At 37.9% G+C, this 19,378-nt stretch overlaps 1 protein-coding gene across 1 annotated transcript in view; it reads left to right on the top strand.

The window, feature by feature from the left end:
• The window catches only part of PDE11A (phosphodiesterase 11A), a gene marked incomplete at its 5' end in the record, with an annotated part of 131,341 nt that overhangs the window by 103,057 nt on the left and 8,906 nt on the right, over positions 1-19,378 (top strand). Inside the window, 6 exons of the mRNA XM_082764133.1 lie at positions 492-582; positions 3,671-3,771; positions 8,148-8,225; positions 9,573-9,636; positions 12,641-12,715; positions 14,733-14,816. Coding sequence (XP_082620259.1) covers positions 492-582; positions 3,671-3,771; positions 8,148-8,225; positions 9,573-9,636; positions 12,641-12,715; positions 14,733-14,816 — 493 coding nt within the window. The remainder of the gene's footprint in view (positions 1-491; positions 583-3,670; positions 3,772-8,147; positions 8,226-9,572; positions 9,637-12,640; positions 12,716-14,732; positions 14,817-19,378) is intronic.

A 19,378-nucleotide genomic window follows, 5' to 3' on the forward strand; every position in this document is an offset into this window, starting at 1 on the left:
TTTAAGTGCGTGGTTTCACATATAGACAGGACTTCACAGCATTTGCAGTTGTTTTGTTTGTTTGTTTTTAAAGCATTTGTAGCCATCCTTTGTAAGCCATTGTTTTTACATATATTAAAAACTGAAAATAAAAGGTAGTAATAGAAGAGCTAGTCCCTTGGCACCTGCTCAAGGATGTTACTGCCTGTTTTTACTGCACAGTGGTACGTGCCTGGGCCAAAGCACCTCAAAGCATTGTTGAGGTGCTTTGGAAGCTGCATTCCCAAACTTCATGTAGTTCCTAGTCAGCTGATGGTATTTAGCAAGGTCTGAAACATAAACGCCTTGTATTTGGCTTTAAGTGACTGTTTCGCTCTGGCCAACTCTCTCAAGTATGTTTGCTGACGTGGAGAAGGCAAGTGTGGCTACATGCTTTCATTACTGAATTGTCTCTGAAACCTGCTTCGTAAGCAGACGAACAGTATTTGTTGACTTCCTGTGTTCTGTTTCAGGAGCGGATCAGCCTTAGCTCAGCTCTACGGCACCTCTGCTACCTTGGAGCACCACCATTTCAATCATGCTGTCATGATTCTCCAAAGTGAGGTACAAAAGCATTACTATTAATCTCACTGTAAGCTGTTGGGCAGTTTCAGCAAGGGAAAGGAAATACCACACACAGTACCTTTTTAATGCCCTCTCCTTGAGGAATTATTTATTGGTTACCTCAAAGGTCACAACTAGCACAAAATTAAACTACAAATGCTGATCATAGATCCCAGAGATTATATCTGTCTCAATCAGCTAGGGGCAAGGAGAACATATCCTAATCATATTGTCAGTTTTTCTCAGTCTTCTAACATCCTGCTCAGTGCCATATAGATAGACAAAATGAGCTCTTCCCCATAGGTCTTGTGTTCGTTGTATCTCAGTCATCCTTTACTGGACCAATTTAATTTCTTTGATAGACTTTATGTAATCGCTATTTTTGTGGTGGATTTGCATTATTTTCCTTAATGACTTTTTTATCCTTTTTTTAAATATCAGCAATATTGTGCTGTCCATGTACACTAGCTGTCCATGTACACTAGCTGCAGATTCATGTCAGGACACAGTTCCTGCCCCGAACACCTTACGCACAACAGCATGCAGCATATAGTACCCTAGAGATGTCATAAGTGGGAGAAGTGGAAAGATGCATAATCCTTATGAAACAATGAATGTATTTTGTTAATATACAGAGATAGCTTGTTACAAAATCCATTCAATATATACAAAAATGAAAGTTTTATTCATACAGCACAATCAGAGACTGTATGCTGATCTGCAGTAACTTTTGAAGAGCATCTGGGGATGTCCCGTGATCACAGGCAAATGGGAACAGGGTGATGGCTTTATTCTGTGTGCAGTGTCACAGAGACCAGTCATGGGATGCTGACTGTGGTTTTAGTGTTCAGATGCTCAACCTTATATTTAAAATGTAGATATGGGAAAGGAGAGCCCCACCATGAGATTTAAACAACTCAATCTGCTCAGTTTAGCCTAGCTTGTCTAAATGGTGATACCCAACTAAGTGGCTCCTTATATTAGCAGAGGAAGGCCTAACAAAAAGCAGCATTTAAAGGTTAAACAGACTAATTCAGAAAGGGAAAAAGGAAGATTTGTTTTAAAACAATGAGGCTGTTCGACTGCTGGAACAAGCTTTCCCACTTCTTAGTTAGCATGACTGAATATCCTTCCAGATAGGCTTAATACATGGATGACTTTATGCAAGTTTGTAGCTCATGTCAGACTACATGCTTTAAAAGAAAACACAGTTTAGAAATAGTAGTGAAAAAAAAAATAATAATAACGTTTTGTCTTGGAATGTACTTCTTTTCTGGATTCTTCCTGGAATCTAGCTGCTTTTGTAGATGTAAAATATTACTTGAACCAAAAATCTGCTTTGGTCATTCAAGCAGCTTCTTCTCTAGGTCCTTGTTTGTGCACCAGAGAATTAATCACAGAGAATTTTTATCCAGTAGATACTGTCTGTTAATGGGAACACAACACCGCTTGGTTTGGAATAAATACGTGTTTGGATCCTCCAAAGCTCTTACATGCATGTAGATGCACCAACTTTCACCAGCTGTGCAGTCGATCTCTTCCCTCAAATAAGTTGAAACTAGATTATATCCTGTGCACTAATGCTGACATTCTAGTCTGTCTTTACTAGCTAGAATGAAACACAGAATATTGCATTATTTCTTTAGATTCTTATCATGGTGGACAAAAGAGCTACTTATCCTTTTCTCTTGACATACTAGCCTCAGTATAAGTGATATTGAGATTTGTAGTGGTATGGTTTTATACATGATGAAACAGGTCAGCAAGGCAAACAATGTTATGGATTAACAGACAATTTGGTAAATTACTCCCGTTGTAATAGCTGCTGTTTTCCTGATACATTTTTTGATTACTCTTGTTATAAGCTTGATTTTCATAAATAAACTTCAGATTTTCAAATTTTTCTCATCGCTCAGTTAAAAATATTAAAAAAAAATCACTGGCACAGATCATCTTTTATGTACAACAAATTATTTTTTAGACCAACAATTAGCTGATTTATTTAAATAAATAAATTATTATCATCTCTACCTCCAGACCTTATCTTGTCTATGTCCCCACACTATCCTGGTTATAAAAATTCTGTTGCTGGAAAATTCCCACTTTTAAGTGTATTTTAATATTCCTAAGCAGTAGATGGCAGTGCATACTGAATTCATGCATTACAGTGCAAAATGTCACCAAAATAAGACTCTGTTTAGCAAGAATATTGTTGTTTCTATGGGTCATTAAAAAAAAAAAAAGTATAGTACTTTTATTTATGTGAATTTAATCCTATGTGACTAGTGCGACAGAAACCACTTCTGTAAAACCACTGTTAGAATTTTTCATTAATTTTGTTTCTTTCAGCTTATTTTCTCCAGGATTTCATAGAGAAATTGTAGGATCTCTATCCCTATTATTTTTTTCAGAATTTGTTACAAAAGCACCTCTCTGTTCTTGAATAACAGTATTAAATAGTTTTCTTCCCTTCATTCTGGCTGTGGAGCACCTTTCAAATTCTCAGCCCATGACCCATAGGAAGTAGCCTACTGGGCCTTTAAACCACATAAAGTTGCAGTTTTTCAGCCTGTGTAGGAAAAGTTTGTATATGCTGTAAGAATACAGTAATGGTCAGAGTGAGCAAACAGGCTGTTTTGAATGAAAAAACTGATTTAGTGTCTTTGGCTGCTCTACCAGCAGTTTGTGTGCCTGCAGGCTGCAGCACAGATAAATCTATTAGGAGCACAACTCAAAAGCTGCAAAGCACAGCTCCCAAAAACATTTAATAAGAGGGAAGATTGAGATGTATCCATAGTTTTCCGCCATAAACTGAGACTGTGCAGGGTCAGAGCAAAGAGTAAATCTTTTCTCAAGAGGCTATAATTTCAGTAGAGTTTAGAAGAACATCCCAGACGCTTGATTACAATCGTCAACTCTTCCTCCCCAAAGTAATCTCCACAGTATTAACATTATTATTTTGTCATAGTTTTGCCATGAATCAGAACAAGCTTCTGTTAGAGAGAAAAAGTAGGCTAAGAGTTAGAAAACCTTTTAAAAACCTATATTGATTGCTAGTCCTTTACCTCCTTTATCTCTTTCATTATAGGGTCACAACATCTTTGCTAACTTGTCCTCTAAGGACTACAGTGACCTTATGCAGCTTCTAAAGCAATCGATATTGGCAACAGACCTCACTCTGTATTTTGAGTAAGTATTGGCATTTCTTGTATTTGACAAATGAAAATTCGAAGAACATACTCTAATGACCTATTAAATACCAATGAGGATATATAATATGAGAAATTAGTCTTTAGCTGTGGTTGAAGAGATTTAGTCTAATACTTAGTATATTTTAGGCTAATAGAAATATCTCATGTGTCCAAGTAAGTTTTGATTTAATGTGTAACATCTATATCAACAAAAAGCAAATGAAGTCCCAGGCTTATACTTCAAAGCCATCCCAGGAATCAGCTACAGTTTGGTCCCATGATTCACTCGTCCCTTCTGTGATCGTTTTTTCAGGCATGTAGAAAATCAATGACATTTTAGAATTATTTTCCACCATTTCAGACTTCCTAACCACCTCTACTAAAATTACTGTATTTAATAAAAGAGCTGGATGCTGAGGTAATGAAAGCATACATGTTACTTCTTTGAAGACAAATTATGCCAATTTGCATCAGATGGGAAATAAGATTGACTACAGAGAAGTGTAATAGGATCTCTTTCATCCAGTTTTCTCTCTCTTTTTTTTTTTTTTCTCATCTGGATATCAAATCTCTAAGTAGACTTCAAGTTGGTTCTATTTTATGTTTTTCAAACAGTGCTAATTATTACCAAGTTATATTTGCAGTGAGACTGTGGGAGTGTGCGTGTCATGGTGTCACCAGCCCTCAATGCTTCTGGATTGCCCCCCCTCTGGCACGTGTCTGTGGCTGGCTTACAGGGAGAGTGTTGGCAGGTGTGCAGCTTTACATGCTGCTTTCTCAGCCTTGACAATGCTCCATCCTTAGGGATTCTTGTTTAGCATCCTATCTCATACAACTCTGGGTAGCATTTGGTAATGTTTTTCTCAACTTTCAGAGGAGGGATATACATGTATTCCCCCCTTTATGTGTGCTGATGGTTGATACCAAACCAGCTTTCTAGATAACTTCAGGCATCTATTCAGCTCTGTATATCAACAATGTATCTTTAACTGTTAATTGTAAATATACTAAAATACTAATTGGGATGCTGTGATGTTTGTCCTGTCCCTTTTTTTTTTTTTTTTTTTTTCTTCTTCTCCCAGTATTGTGTTACTATGTTAAGGGCTACTGCTGAACAATACTGGCAGTAAAGATGCTTTTCTTTGTTTCCTGCAAGTCTGTTCTCAGAGCAGCTATATTAAGAAAGGGCTTTTATGAATAGTTTTATTGTAAATAACTTGTGAAATTAGCCCATGAAGAGGTTTCTACTAAGAATCAGTCTGTGAAGAAATTTCTGTTTGTTGATATGAAGGTCCACAGGAAGACAAATAAACCCTTTAAAACACATTATTTTTGAAGCTGTCTGTTAGGCTAGCTGGTGATCTGGAGGGCTGGTATGACAGTAGAATTTGCTGACAGCTTTAAGTGAGATACAAGGACCACAGGGATGTGACAGTAGAGGTTCTACTGCCTACCTGCAAATAACTTGGACTGCAGAATTGGTTTGTGCTGTAAAGAGAGGATGATGGTTAGGGGGTTGAGAGGGCAGCTGTCCCAGCATGGCTCCATGCACTGCCCCTGGCCCTGCAGCCCCTGAAAGAACCAGAGGCTGTGCTCTGGAGAGCGCCTTAGGAGGCAACCCAGGCATGATGCCTGGCTTATGCTGAAAAACTCTTTTTCCTTCCTGCCTTATGCTGAAAAAATACATGGTCAAGTTGTCTTTCTACTTTTAATACAAAGAAATAATGTCCAAAGAGGGACATCAGATGAATTTCAAGATTATTCTTCCCTGCTTGCATAACTGATTTTTAGTTGCTATACGAATCAGAAAAGTTTTAGTAAATGAGACCTCTTTACTCAGAAGTCTGCAAATAAGTTATTTTTTCCTCTTATGTTGTTATGATTCATTAATCAGGTAGTGGTTATGCTACTCTACTTCTATGAGTGCCTGAAAATGATTCCCTGATATCACTGTTGGTTTACACTTCTAAAAGGCACCCAGTGTGAACAGGTGTTTCCGCACAAGTACCTTGCTATTCTAACTTTTTTCAGTCTGCCATGTCTTCAGTATTTTTGTAGGGAAGGAAATTATCATATCAGTATTCTTACAATGCCTAAATCTAATGAACAGAAAATCCAATTAGCAAAATAGCAACAAAATTTCAGGCAGATCAAGGCTTTATGACCCTCTCAAGGCACTGCTTTTCTACAAATAAACAAAAAGATGACTTTCAGCGAAAGATTAGATGGAAAATATACTTGATTTTAGCAGATAACTTTAAACGATGTTCATAGATAATACAGCAAGCAAAAGAAGTGAAGGTTATGGAAATTAGCTGAAATGATGTCTTGAGCTACTGAACTGTAAAGCAACTGCATTCGCTATATGTAGCAAGTCAACTTTCCCTTTCAGGCTAAATACAAGAGTCAATGTTACTCAAAAACATTCCCAAATTGTTATCATTCTCTTTATTTCTTAAATCCTATCATGTTATGTTTGCTTAATAGCAACAAACCTCGTCCTGTTGGATACCATGCCTGAGCAACCAGTAGGAAACACTGAATTGTTTCCTTATACATGGCTGCTTTCCTCAGGATGACTCTTTCCTATACTAGAAATTCCCTGTGGAATTAGACTGATACATCTACATCTATTCCAATGGATATCAAAGCAAATTCCTAATTTAAAACTTTCATCTTAATGTATGGCCCTAAGACTCGCAACGTCTTCAGTTACTGTTTATGAATCTCTGTACTTTAAATGTGAATGTTTGAGGTTTCTGAGATGTCATCTTCCTGACATCTTTCAATCCCTTCAGCTTTAAAAACTGTTGCCCATTTTGTGTCCAGTAACGTATGAATTATGCAGAATAACCAATACTACAAAATTGAAAGAGGTACCACATTTTATACTTAGATTGGGCACTGAAATACAGGATGCAAAAATCTACCACTCTCCCTCTTAACGAAGTACATAGTTATTGATGATCACCTCAGGATTTGGTTGATTTAAGGTTTAAGCGCCAAGTAGTCTTGGCCGTTAGAATGTTCATCACTGTAATATTTATTCCCAGTGGGGCCACAATGCTATGAATTTGTACATGAACTGAATTTTGTTTTCTGCATGTATGACTTTGCATTGTACTCACAAATATTCTAATGTAAAATTATTTTACATCTCATTTGAAGAAGCATAAGGGGTTAGATATCATCATGTAGTCCCTCTCTCTCCCTGTTCTAGTTGCTGTCATCGTACCCATTACAGAAGGGCCCTCAAGCAGGAGAGACTGGTCATTTAATGCATGACATGCAGGGACCAGAGTAACACAACTTGTTCCCTGTAAAATTCTGTTCATTCATCAAAGGCAATGTTCCCAAAAGCCTGCATCTCCTTGTGTATAAAACCTGTACTCACTGCCATCAGATGGTGCTTTCAATAATTACTGTTCAAAATTTCAGTCCAGCTGACATAAATGTGGAAAATAAAAAACCTTTAAGCTTTCTCCAGTGAGGAATCTAGTAACGATGTTCCCACATGGCAAGAAGATAGCAGTCTCCCATGAGCTGGGACACTGGACTGGCACCCAAAACATAAAGATTTTGTTTCCAGCTTTGGTGCTAATATGTTGTGTCACTCTAAGCAAGTTGTTCCATATTTTTGTACCTCAACTTCTGTTGCATCTGTGGCAGGATCTGCTTCACACTGCATGTGTAGTCACACTGTGTGCAGTAAGAGCCCATTGAAGTTTGAGTGTGAGTTGTGATAAAAATTACAGACTATGATGAGTCCAAATTTTGGTACCTTAAAGGCACCAAGTGAGCATTAACATGTCCTGATTTGTGTTTTGTCCATCTTTGAGGAGATTGGCAAGGTCTTCCAGAAGACAAAGCATGGGGTCAAGCAGAGAGACCTAATTTAAAGTCAGTGAGGACTACTGACTCAGGACGTCCACAGCATCTCGATGTTTTGTGTGTTGGAAATAACTGTGATTACAAGGGTCTGAAAAATCCTTCAGGATCCAGAAGTAAAAAAACATTTTGCAAGGACAAGTGAAGTGAAGTGTGTGTATAATTCAGGGGTATTTCTATTGTCTGTCTGTCCACTGCTGTAGTCAAACATTTCATGCTTACATGGAAGACTGAACATTTTGGTATCATTTATTTCCTTATCTTCAGAGGCCATAAATACAGTATCGCTTTTACTAGGCAGCTCTGACATTGATAACAGACATTTATAGAACATGTTCAGAAATTAGTATGTTTCGCTTAAATGGACTGTCAGTGTAACGTCTTTAACAATAATACATGAGGTTCAGTGGTTTCATATCACTCGGAGAACCATGTTTCTACTGCAGTGCTGTCCATTTGCCTCTCTGATAATCTGTTTTGTTGCAGGAGAAGGACTGAGTTTTTTGAACTTGTCAGTAAAGGTGGTTATGATTGGAATATAAAGAAACATCGAGAAATATTTCGGTGAGCACTAACATTTCTTGCTTTCTGGTTATTTCAAAGTGTAGACTTTGTTTAAGGAATTTCTTATGTTGTGGAAAGAAGACTACAGTAACAAGAGAAGGCAGCTTGGTTTAAAAGTAAAAGATGATATATATGATATGATTTCTAAATATTACCAAACTTAGCAGGGATGTAATTAGTATAACCTCATCTTCTCCATTCCTATTTCTGCCTCTGCCACATGTTTTTCCCCTTCTCCCAGCCTTACCAGTTACTGCTCAGCCCTTCTGATCTTTCTCCAGAAAGCATCAATATTGTGCCTCTGAACCCAAAGGCCTTTCTTTCTTATTTCCTGTTTCCTCCTCCTCCCAGCTCTTTTCTTTTGTGGGCTTTTGTGCTCCTGTAGTTTGTAACTGGGAATTTGCAGATACAGTACTCTTCTAGCCCTCAAGAATGCACCCTACAGACGTTGTGACTGGTTTGGGTACATGCCACTGTTGAGCCATGCGTGTGCGTATTTGCATATGCATATCTGATTATGTCTCAATTTATCTGAAATTTCATTAAAATTCTATTTCCCTTTGGCTGTTTTTTTTTTTTTTTACTGAAAAAATGGCCATTTGCCATTTTCCATACCATTTCATTCATTCCTGATTTTAGATTCAAGCAATATATTTGATGCTTCATTTTCAGTGCCCTTGTTCTTCGTTTAAACTTTCTTAGACTTTTATCTGCATCATGTACTGTACATAAACGCGTTCTCCAGCTGAATGGTTTCTTTCTTCTAATGCATATAAAACATGGTTGTAGCTAGGTATTAAACTACAGTGGAACAGTACAGCTCATTGTAAATCTTAAATTTTTATTGTAGATAAGCAGTAGAAACCGCTTAAGCAGTGTCTATGTTGCCTCCTGTCGTTATAGGTTCTCTTGCTACAGCAGTCACTTACAAATAGGCATATAAATTAATCCAGTTTGCAGGTATTATTGTATAATAATACCTTTGCTTGTATCGTGTGACGTACATGCTTTCGGGTATATTATATGTATTTATATAAGTAGTGTCAGGAGTACTGCAAAATTAGCAGTTACTCCTGTGCAGTACTATTTCTTTTCTAGTGTTCAGTGCACAATACCAAAAATTCATTGTCTGATGACCTGCAATACATTAGCCTTCCTGGGCACAATTGTGATGTAAAAGCCATGCTGATGGCTGAGATTTCAAACATGTCATTCTTTTCTGGAGGAAAAGAAGGTGCCATGGCTGACATTTTATATACGTATTATTTATTTATGCACCCAGAGCAGAGTTGTTTAGAAATCCAACAAAGGTTGATTCAGCTTGTATTGTTCATTTCTGTTTTTCAGATCAATGCTAATGACAGCCTGTGACCTTGGAGCTGTGACCAAACCGTGGGAGATTTCAAGACAGGCAAGTCATGATTAATAGCAGGGCTGGGAGAAGGCGGGACTGGTGGGACAATATTCCCAGGGCCCTGGTTTACAAGGGACCAAAACTGGAATCAATTTACAGCAGTATTAATGCTGTAAAAAATAGCAGGGGGGTTCTGCAAGAAATAGTTTATTGCTTAATCTTTCCATGTGTGCATGCTGGTGAACAGTATGTAGGTACCTGAAGAGATCCAGCTTTACAACCTCTCCTCTTACTAACCTTTTAGATCTATATTAAAAAAATAAAAAATAAACAAAAAAAGCATGAGCCACATGTACTTGCACTTCCTTGGTTTGTCCCAAAGTTCTTTTTGGCAGTGACAGAATCTTTCCTAAATCAGCAGATGATCTGCAAACTTAGATTAACATCAGATTGTTCTGTTAGAAGTACGTTCGTTGATGGGAAAAAAAAATGCAGGTGTTTTGTAGAGCTTTGTTTAGCATCCTGTACTTAGAAACGAAGAAAAACTCAGTCTTCTGCTGCTGAGAAGGCCGTTTAGAAGCATATACATAAAACTTGGATCCAAGTGTTGACTACAGGAAATAATTACAATGTGGGAAAGTAAGCATCTGGCTTACTGGATCAAGACTTGTCCCAAGAGTCTTGTCCTTTACCACACGATTTTACCACTTCTAGGCATCTTTCCTTACTCAGCACCCATCATTAATACTTCCTGTTTCCCATGCTAGCAATTCTCTGTCCTTCACTGAGGTCCAGAACCACTTAGTAGAAGGCAGGCTGCATAGGGAAATAGGAGTTCGGTGGAATATACACCATGAAGAAGCAAATAGGAAATACACTAGTACAGCTGAGTGTAGGTGAGCAGCTGAAGTGAGTTTAATTGGCTTAATGACAAAATGACAGTTAATATGGGTCGAAGATAGACGACAGACAGGCTAGACGAGAGCTAGTGAGGTACGAGCAGCCAGAATTCTTGGAGAAAGACAAGGAATGTGGCAGCTAAGAGACTTGCACTCTTTTGCAGCACAACTACATGCACGTTAACTCAGTAAAAACACATTCGTGTGTTCAGGGCTTCAGCTCCACTTGCAGTTTTGTCAGATGAACCTTTTTTGCTTTTATAAACAGACTAGAAAAATAGTCCATCCAAAGCTATTACTCGGCCTGAATGCAATCACCTCACAGAAAAGAAATCAGGGAAGTTGCTCTTATCCTGCAGTGGGAAAATGAGTTTCAAGACTTTTCAGTGCCACCTAGCCATGGCTGAGGCCCAGGCCATCCCTCCTCATTTCTCCTCTTTAACCCAGTTAGCTTCTACATTTTCTTTGACAGCTAAATTGTCAGGTAGAGTCTGTTTTCCATGTTGTGGCTCTGTGTTACGGTGCTGAATTAGTGATGAAGTCTCTGGCAAACTGTTATTTATTCTTCCCATTTTTGAGGTCTGCAGGTGAAAATTCCCCTGCAGCCTAGTGTACAGGTTTACTTTATATTGAAAAATCCCATCTGGGATTGATTGAAACATTACCTGGTTGAGCAGAGAAGCTAAATGGTCCACAGAGGGAAAGTAGAGGCAATAGTTGGACATCAGCTGTGCCTAAAGAAAAGGAACGTAAAAAAGTGAGCTAAAAAAAAATACAATATATGAATCAAAAGGAATAAAGATTAAAAATGAGAAGAAAAAATTCAGGACAAGAAGATAGATGAAGGAGGGAAAGGAACACAAGTAGAACAGGATCAGAATAGCAGTGAGATGGGGTGAGCCTATATCTTGATTATTTTCATACAATACACTTGGCAAACAATTGCTGCTAAGTTGTTAAATTATTCCTCTATATGGAGTATTGATCCGGAATGTTATTAGTGCACTGGGATTACATTATAAAGTTCCAAACAGTGTGATAGCCAGGCTCAAGCTTTAAGAATACTTTATAACATCACTTCACCTATTTCTAATGTATTTTGATATTCCCTGCGTCAATTTTAGTAAGTTTAGGATTTGTGAATGTTAGCTACTGTGCAGCTGCTAGACCAAGACATTTTGAGATTTTATGAAGTTTTTTATGAAGTGCAGGTTCTCTCAGTTCACCCTCTCATGTCTTGGTGTTACAAAATCATTTCCTATCTTGAAAACACTTGAAAACAATAAGCAGGCATGACAGGAGCTTTAGGAACTAAATGCCATCTTCAGTAGGTAAGTTTCCTTTTTTTATATGTGAAGTGTCATGTGTGCCTGCCATCTAAGCCCTGCACTTCAGGAAAGCACAGTTCATAAGGCTACCATATCACGATTGCTTAGTTTGGCTTCTTAAAATTCCTGCTCTTTCCATAACTAATTTTGTTATTAAATCTCATATTCTTCTGAGGAGCACAACTGTCTGCTGAGTAGAATAACATCTTCATTCACAAAAAACAGAAAGACATCTTCCAACCTACCAGTTCTTGCTTGTGATTAGATTAAATATGATAATAACAGTCTGAGTTTATATTTGATATTGAGGTCCTATAGGGATGACAGTCATGGGGAAAAAAAATAGTCTAGTGGGGAAAAAACCTTTATGATTTCACATTAAATTAAGACAACAGAGGTTACTGGTTAATTAAGTTTCTTTGACAAGTGAAGTTGTTTATACAAGGCAACAGCCTGTAAATACCCAGAGAGCTCTTGCACATTTTACAAAGCATTTTTATAAATGTAATTATGCATACCAACAAGAAGTTACCATTTTCTATTCTGTTCTCAATACTTGAATAAATTGCATATAAGTGCTACCTGTACATTGCAATGTAATTCCCCAGTCAGTTTCCTACCAAAAGGTGATAAATTTGCCTATTGGTGATCATGGCTATTTATACCCACTTGTATGCCCAGCTCTGAAATGTATACAAATATGCCTTGACATCAGTCACATAACTGGGGCTATTAACTTCTTTACAGTTAAGCACAGGTTGAGGTCATGGTCTAACCAAGAACCGAAAAATTATGGTACAAGAACTCTAATCTTTATCACAACTTACGTTTTAGGCGGCTGAGCTGGTAACCAGTGAGTTCTTTGAACAAGGAGACAGAGAAAGATCTGAACTGAAACTCACCCCATCAGTAAGTTTTTGTCACTTCTGAAATAGTTATCCACTTGAAAAGGATAAGAAAATATCATTGGGTTCATTCAGAAAAGATAACTGTTTGTTATAAAAAGAAGCATCTTGAAATAAATAAGAGTTCTGTTGAATAAGGAGATTCATTGAGAACCATATTAAAAGCTCTCCAGTCAACTTGGTCACTTTTGCTTGGGCTCAGTGGGATGAGCTCAATTTTCTTTACCTAACCCCAAGGTTATTCTGTCGTTTAATTTTCTAAGCGATGGGTATTGATTTGAATTCTGTGTATTAAAAATAAAAAAACACCAGATACTTAGGGACATTTAAACTTTATGCTGCAGTTGTCTGATACCTGTGTTATTTGATATATCAAATGCTGAAAAGCATTTCTGTAGATATGCAACTAAATACAACACTTTAAAAGGATAAATTGGCATTAACTGGAATATAGGCAGATGGGTATAAAGTTTCAAACACGAACTAAGAAAAAAATTCATAAAGATTTTCAGTGAGTGATTTGAACAGAAAGCCTCATCCAGGTTAAATACTTCAAAATGTTTACAAACTTGTCTGGAGGAAATGGGAGAAGAGAAACTAGAAAGTCTTCTAAGGAATTTAACTTACCAGCTATTTACAAATATGCTTATGCTTCCAAAAATAAAAAAGACCATTCTAGTGGCTCAGATTTGTTCTAATTTGGTAACTGGCACATGAGCGTACTACCTGTGGGGATGTAATGAAGTCAAAAAATTTAAAAAGCTTGTAGAAAACGTTCAGATAGAGAGTTGCTAGTCAGCAAGATAATTTGATGATATCTTAACTTAGAACTCATGGAATTTTTTTCTTGCATCATCCTTATGAAAATCTGAAAATTATTTTTGAAAAATACTGTCCTTTTAATAGGAAATACAGAAGTATCCTAACTGACATGCAAGAGTGTCATTTAGGATTAAATCCTCTAATCTTAGCTCCATGTCTTATTTAGATAAACTGTGTGATAACTGTGTATGTCAGAGCAGGCCACAACTAGAAGACTTCAACCACTGATTTACTACAAGGTAGTTTGTATAGTTTGGAGTTTCTGGAATGTTGAGTTTCCTCAGGAGACGTCAGCTTAGAGGAAATGGGCCCATAGTAAAAACAGATTTTCCGCATAAGACAGGAAGGTTTAAAACTTAGCATATTCAGAGAATAAAAGAAGAAATTTAGTGATGGACCACTAGAAGGAAGATTAAGATCCTATAGAAAGAAAAGTGATGGACCAAGTAGTCTCAGGGAAGATATGGAGGAAACTTATGTTTGAACTCTTCAGAACTAAGTTTCTTCCATCTTCTTCCATAAGGCAGTAAAGCCAATAATTGAGCCTCTTAAACATCAACTTAGGTCTCTCTAATTTCGTCTTTAGAGAAGGCAGCATGCAGTGAAGTAGGCTGTATCCAGAAGAACAAATTGCTAACTACTCCCCAGACTGCTCTGTTGTCTCCCCATGCTTTGGATTCACAGACATAGTTGGTTCTGCAAAAAGGGTCTGTAATTGGGAGGGAGGGAGGAAGGGAGCCAGGCCAGATCCATCACTGTTCATTTTGCTGAGCTGGAAGACCCTGTGCAAGGAAAAGAAAATTTCTCCTCAGAAGGTATCTACATTTCTACAGGAGTTTTTTTTTTTTTTTTTTAAATAAATATTTTTATATTTAAAAATAAATATAAAATAAATGCTCTGCAGTTGGAGGTTTTTTTTTAAAAAAAAAAAAAACTCCAACTGCAGAGCATTTATTTTATATTACAGAATTGTAAAATTTAAATACATTCAGCCTACAAATTTTGAAACAGAAATGAAAATAAACAGTTTATTTTTCATGCCAGACAAAGCAGTAGGAAGACTGCTGCAAAGATTGATTATGGTTTACAAAGTGTTCTGGTTTTGAGAATTTGATCATAGCTCTGAAGTGCTGGATGATGTATCTGTAAAATACTCCAGTGTAATAAAGCATGACAGTTTTGTTCCCTTCTCAATTCAGGCCATTTTTGATCGGAACAGGAAAGATGAACTACCCAGGTTGCAGCTCGAGTGGATTGATAGCATCTGCATGCCATTGTATGAGGTAATTTTTACTTACTGCTCCTTGTAGAGTCCAGAGAAGATTGTTCTTGCCTCTCTAGGGAAAGAGAGGTAGCTTACTGTGCAGCCTTGAAGGCCTTTGGAAGGAACGCTTTTATCTCTCTTTGACTTTACCAAAAGTCTGAATTCTATGCAGAAATCTTCAGTTTCCCTGAAGGCCAGTAATATCTGCAAATATAATTTCTCTCCAAGCTATAGAAGTTGTTTAGGCAACTATTTATTTTATGTTTGACACAAACCAATTCTCGTCATGGCAAGGTGTGGGGTGTGCTGTGGAGTGGTGCCGGTGGGCTGGACTCATTAGGTGCTGCTGTCAGACTTGTGCATGGGCACACATCCAAATACCTGTGAATCAGAAGGAGACCCAAAGGGAGCCTTTGTGCTCCCTTCTGCTTCTTTTCCAAAATGTTAAGGGGCACTCTAGGCTACGCCTTTAAGGTCAGTGGCAAATCATTTGTGATATATGTTGTGTGCTGCTTAACTTGGAGTTTAGTCTTTTAACAATGCTTCTGCACAGACTGCCTGGGTGTTTGGTATAAAATGTAAACCCTCAAGTACTACTTAACTAGGGCTTTGATTGACCAGAATAATGCTTCCCTCTTTTTGGATTAGACCAGCTTCAGAATTTGATTCCTGCGTAACATGAACTTCAAATTTTAACTTTTATCTGTATAGGAAGCAGAACTACACAGGCAGAATGATAAATGGAAAATAAGGCTAAAGCAACTTAACCATTGATAACAGTGTCTGCCAGTTTTCCTCCTACACACTGAAAGCACACAGACCACCGTATGTCACTAAAGACTGCCAGTTAGGTCATTGCTATCTGTAAAAACACGGGGCTGGCCATTTTGGGGGAACTGCAAAAATACTCTCCCTGCACCTCAAACTGCCTCATATAGCAATAGTAAAAAAGGTAAGAAGGATGATCTGCTTACCCTGCCCTCCGTACCTCGTGGCATCTGAGGCTGCCACTGCTACTAGAGAAGGGGCTGCCCAGTAGCAAAGGCAACTCCTATTGTGTGACAGGGAGAATACACACTGGTGTAAATAGCAGGGTGGACTAATGCTTTGCTTTGCCAGTAGATCCTGTCCCTTCTTCAGGTCAGAATTTGTCATGATAAAATAAACTGTAAATCCATGGACTTCAAACAATGAAGACAAAGCAAGCACAGAAGATCCATAGAAACACACTTTTTTTTTTTAATAATAAGCTCATCTTGGATACCAACAGGGGAGAGGGAGAGAATGACACTGGAGGAAAACTCTTAAAAACAATGTTCCATTCAATATAATAGTTCATATTACATTATAATGCATATTATACCAGAATTCATGATTTGTAATCCAAAAAAGTACAATAAAGCAGGAAGAGCTGATCATCAGACCATCCTCTGCAGGAGAAGACTAGATCTGAGCACTAATGCTCTGGTTAGTTAGCTCCATCTTAGCAGGAGATCTCTGGGGAATATATTCACATCTGATTTCCCTGCTTTCTGCTGTCTTTGCATCATGCTGTGCAGCTATTAGCCTGCTGCTCAACAACTTAAAAAAGAGACACCATCAAACCTGGAAGTCATTGCAGCACCAGCCTTAGGGGTAAACAGAAAACTTGATGTCATAGTATCACACTGCGGGAGATTCTCTCTTGAATGAGAAGCCAAGTTTTAATTTTCATATCCAGCTTAATCAAACCTCAATACACATATCACATCAGCAGTGTATTCAGGCATTGTAAATCCTCTGGTTAGGGCTGGCTGAACACACTACAACTATGGGCAAGTCTTAGATTTTTAATTTTTTTTTTTTTTTTCATTCTAAATATATTCCTTAAAATTCTAGCCTTTATGATGTGTTGTAGGGACTGCATGTGGGGACAGAATGGGTTACATCATTACAAATGCAACATAAAGAGGCAGAGTGGCAGCTGACAAATTAGTAAAATCTTAGCAGTGCTTATATAGCTCACTAGCGTAGTGCTTATAAAAACCTTATATTTGACAAACATTTGACGCTCATTTTGATACCAAAATTACAACATTAAGCCATAGAGAACAAACTCAAGGCTTTTGCATATAGTTATTTCTGTGCAAGTGATTAGAAATCCTGAATCCGTATGGGCAGATCCTGGCATCCAGAGGCCTGAAGGGAACTCTGCAGGCGAACACGTGCTTCCATACCAACCCAGCTGCTGTGGCAGGACCCAACACTGTGCTCCATTTTACTTGACACCCAGACTGTAGAGATGGTCCCAGCAATCAGTGAATGCTGGCAACTACCATTACAGTGAGAGAGAAGTTTTGCTATAAAAAGACCAGCAGAACCCCCCGAAGTTTTCTTTACCCAAAGTAGTCCTGAGGACAGGCTATCCTTGGCAGCTGCACATTTCTGAAGTAACAGCATGGAAGGAACTTCCATAGTGCACACTTGCAGGAGTGATCTGACACCACCCTGGTGCCACTGACTATGCTGTAACAAACCCATACCTTCTCCAGAGTCCAGAGCTAAGTCATGTGTCAAAGTGCCCACAAGGAATATTTGATAATTAAAACACTTGGTATATAGATTTCGCAGAGCTTTCTAGAGAGTTCTGGCCTTCCTTGCCTTAAGCGTTTTTTTTTCCCCCCACTTCTTTTTTTTTTTTTTTTTTTTTTTTTTCTCCTCCATTTTGAAACATTCTTTGGGATTTAATCAGTCTTCTGGGGAGATTTGTCTCTACCTCCTCCATATTCGTCTGCTCTCCTCAGGGTAGCTTATGACAACCCACCCTGAGGTGTAGTTTTTGTCCCAAGTAAAGGATAACCTAAATCTCCTTTATTAGGCAGATGTGTATCATGGCAATGTGATAAAGCAAACACATGGCAGGAAATGTGTACCTCTGCTCATCTGGCTGGAACCATTTTCTGAGTGTGGCCCATTTTGGTTTCTGTAAGGAGGTTTACAAATGACTAGTAAATTCTCAAGATCCATGCACCTTCTGCTAGCCATCCTGTTTGACTACTGTTTGGAATGCCAATCCAACCCTGAAGGAGGTTACAGCTGTATAAAATGTGCTATATAAGCTAATGTGAAGCTGAATATAAATAAATACATAATAACTGGGATATAAAAAATAATAATAATTATACACAGATTTCCCATATCCAATTGACTAAATCAAAACCTTTTTGTTTTTACTCTGTAAGCCTGACTCTTGGCACAAGGTAAGTTGTGGCTCTGCTCCCTCGATCTGTCCCACATTTGCTGCTCGATGTGGGAATTAAGCCACCTCCAATTTCAAAATACTGTAGTAATCAAATCTATTTCCTTCAGACTGTGTATCAAAGGATTGTGAAGATAAAAGCTTCCCTATTTTTTGTTCATTTCTTTTTATTACACTTGGGACATTATAATTTTATTGAATTTACTTTTTTGTTACCGTAGTGATCACTGATCAGAGTGTTTTTATGTGACAGTGAAGTTTTTGCCTTGAGTAGCATAACAGCCACCCATTTACTCTGAAGTTCTGATTTTAGGGGCTTTAGTTACGCTTTACTGCATCACATTTGCTCTTTATTCAAAAATGCTAGCAAGAAAAGCATTCATCAGTAGACAGATGAGAAACAAGCTTATTAGAATAATCATTTATAAGGAAAAAATGCATTTTTTTTTTTTTTTTTTTTTTTATCTGTAGAGCATTTAAAATCTACTAATGTAGCTTCAGTACGGAGCAATCATCCCCTTTTTTTGGTACACTATGTAAAGGAGAATCACATGCAACTAAAGCAGAAAATCTGACATCCTGCTGAAAATAAAGCACTATGACTACACTGGCAGCTGCGTTCACCATGCAGGGAAAGTATTATGTACTTATTTGAACATAAATGTTCGTGTTGTATAACGGGAGCACCATTTCAATCATTAAGACAAATTACTGCTCTGAACCTCCTGTAAAGAGATGCTAGGAGTTTCAACACCAATAGATTCCCCTCCTGGACTCTGTGGTGTGTGTGCACCTAAAACAGGATCAGCCACAGATTTTTCCTAACTCAGATCAGATTTCTCTGTAGGGAGCAGACAGAGCAGGAGAGCAAAGATCTTATTCTTTTTAATCATTATTTTTCTCACAAACAACATCAAAGCGTTAGTGATTCACTTCAAACAAAAGATGCTAACAGAAGCCCAGCTCTGTTCACAGCATTGTTAGGCAGAGACAGTAACACTATGAATAGCAGGGCCAAAGGCCATGCACTCTGCTTCTGGGCAGATAAATACATAGTCAGGTAGTCAGTGAGAATGACAGCAGCTATTTAAATTTAAGGGAGATGTCTTTGTGGAAGATAAAGAAGCTCATGGCATATACAACTTATGCGTGCCTGAGATTGCCCTGCTCACCTCTACCTTGGTGCTCCGTTGAACTGCTCTGTTTTAGTGCTATTCAAGATTTTCTTGGGAAGTAGGAGCTTTAAACGCAGAATGGTATACACAGAAGTAAAGCTGTATTATTCCTTCCAAGATTCTAGGGAGAATCTGGGAAGAGCAGAAATATTTATTTTTAATTCTAGC

The sequence above is a fragment of the Aythya marila genome, assembly GCF_965140915.1.
Source record: "Aythya marila genome assembly, chromosome: 6".
NCBI classification, from domain to species: Eukaryota; Metazoa; Chordata; class Aves; order Anseriformes; family Anatidae; genus Aythya; species Aythya marila.